This window comes from Trichechus manatus, unplaced genomic scaffold (genome assembly GCF_000243295.1).
Source record: "Trichechus manatus latirostris isolate Lorelei unplaced genomic scaffold, TriManLat1.0 scaffold00085, whole genome shotgun sequence".
Taxonomy (NCBI): domain Eukaryota; kingdom Metazoa; phylum Chordata; class Mammalia; order Sirenia; family Trichechidae; genus Trichechus; species Trichechus manatus.
The window spans coordinates 11,260,782-11,262,072 of NW_004444021.1; the positions used below are offsets into that span (position 1 = coordinate 11,260,782).

The 1,291-nt window shown below is 29.0% G+C and overlaps 1 protein-coding gene across 1 annotated transcript in view; it reads left to right on the forward strand.

Annotated features, from left to right (window-relative positions):
- The window catches only part of STEAP2 (STEAP2 metalloreductase), a 9,695-nt gene extending 8,502 nt beyond the window's left edge, over nucleotides 1–1,193 (forward strand). The window contains exon 4 of the mRNA XM_004381506.3: nucleotides 906–1,193. Coding sequence (XP_004381563.1) covers nucleotides 906–1,193 — 288 coding nt within the window. The remainder of the gene's footprint in view (nucleotides 1–905) is intronic.
- The last annotated feature ends 98 nt before the right edge of the window (nucleotides 1,194–1,291 follow it).

Genomic DNA, 1,291 nt, shown 5'->3' on the forward strand with positions numbered 1-1,291 from the left:
GATGTTACATTTTATGCAACATAGACCATTTCTCAAAGTACGCAATTCTAAATATAATAATTTTCAAGAATGATGACCTTTTAGATTTTTAACTTGTAAACTGCCTAACTGAATACTCTTAATGATCTCATTTAATATGGTCAACAAAGCCACATGTTTGAATTGCTGTTTATATTATATATTAATTCTATAGGATTTTAAATTTTTACCTATCAGCTTATATCTATCTATATTATGTGTATGTGTGTAAATATATGTATATGTGTATACACACAAGAGTGCTCTTCAGCATTTAATTTTATTAAGTACAATTTTTTTATATATGTATACACAACTGGTAAGAACATGAACTACCTTCCTAAAGAACAATTTAGCAGTTTGTGTCAACACCTTTAAGGAAAAGATAGATGTGTTGACCAATAATCTCACTATTAGAAATTAGTCTTAAAGTCATAAATTGAAATACAAAAAAGAGTTTAAAGTGGCATTATTTACAGTTAAGAAAATTTGAAAACAGACAATGTTCAACAAGAAGGAATGGTTACATAAATTATAGCACATTCATCCGATAGAGTATTAAACAGCATTAAAGTCATGTTTTCAGAGTATTTAATGACATGAGGAAAAGGTTCGTGATATATAAGTAAAATGATCAGAATATTCAACTACATGCAATATGACCTTATTTGTATAAAATAAAGTGTGTATATAAATATGTAAATATGTATGAAATATGGAAAAATGTTAAAATAGCTTAATTAATTTAGAGAGAATAAAAAATTGTTCAACAATTTAAGACAAAGTAGTTTTATAAAAATACAAACATGGTGTACCTAATGGGTTAATTTATGAGTTTGAATGATTTGTTTCTTTTTGTTTCTTTTTCTTCCTTCCCCCACCTTAAGTCTACCCTTGGATATGTTGCTCTGCTCATAAGTACTTTCCATGTTTTAATTTATGGATGGAAACGAGCTTTTGAAGAAGAATACTATAGGTTTTATACACCACCAAACTTTGTTCTTGCTCTTGTTTTGCCTTCAATTGTAATTCTGGGTAAAATCATTTTACTCCTTCCATGTATAAGCCAAAAGCTAAAAAGAATTAAGAAAGGCTGGGAAAAGAGCCAATTTCTAGAAGAAGGTATTGGAGGAGCAATTCCTCATCTCTCACCAGAGAGGGTTACAGTAATGTGATGGTAAATGGTGCTCACTGATGTTATAGTAAAGCTCTACTTATGCCATTATTTTTATTACTTCCTCTGTGTTCAGGAGTTTGTGTAAATGTATGTAGA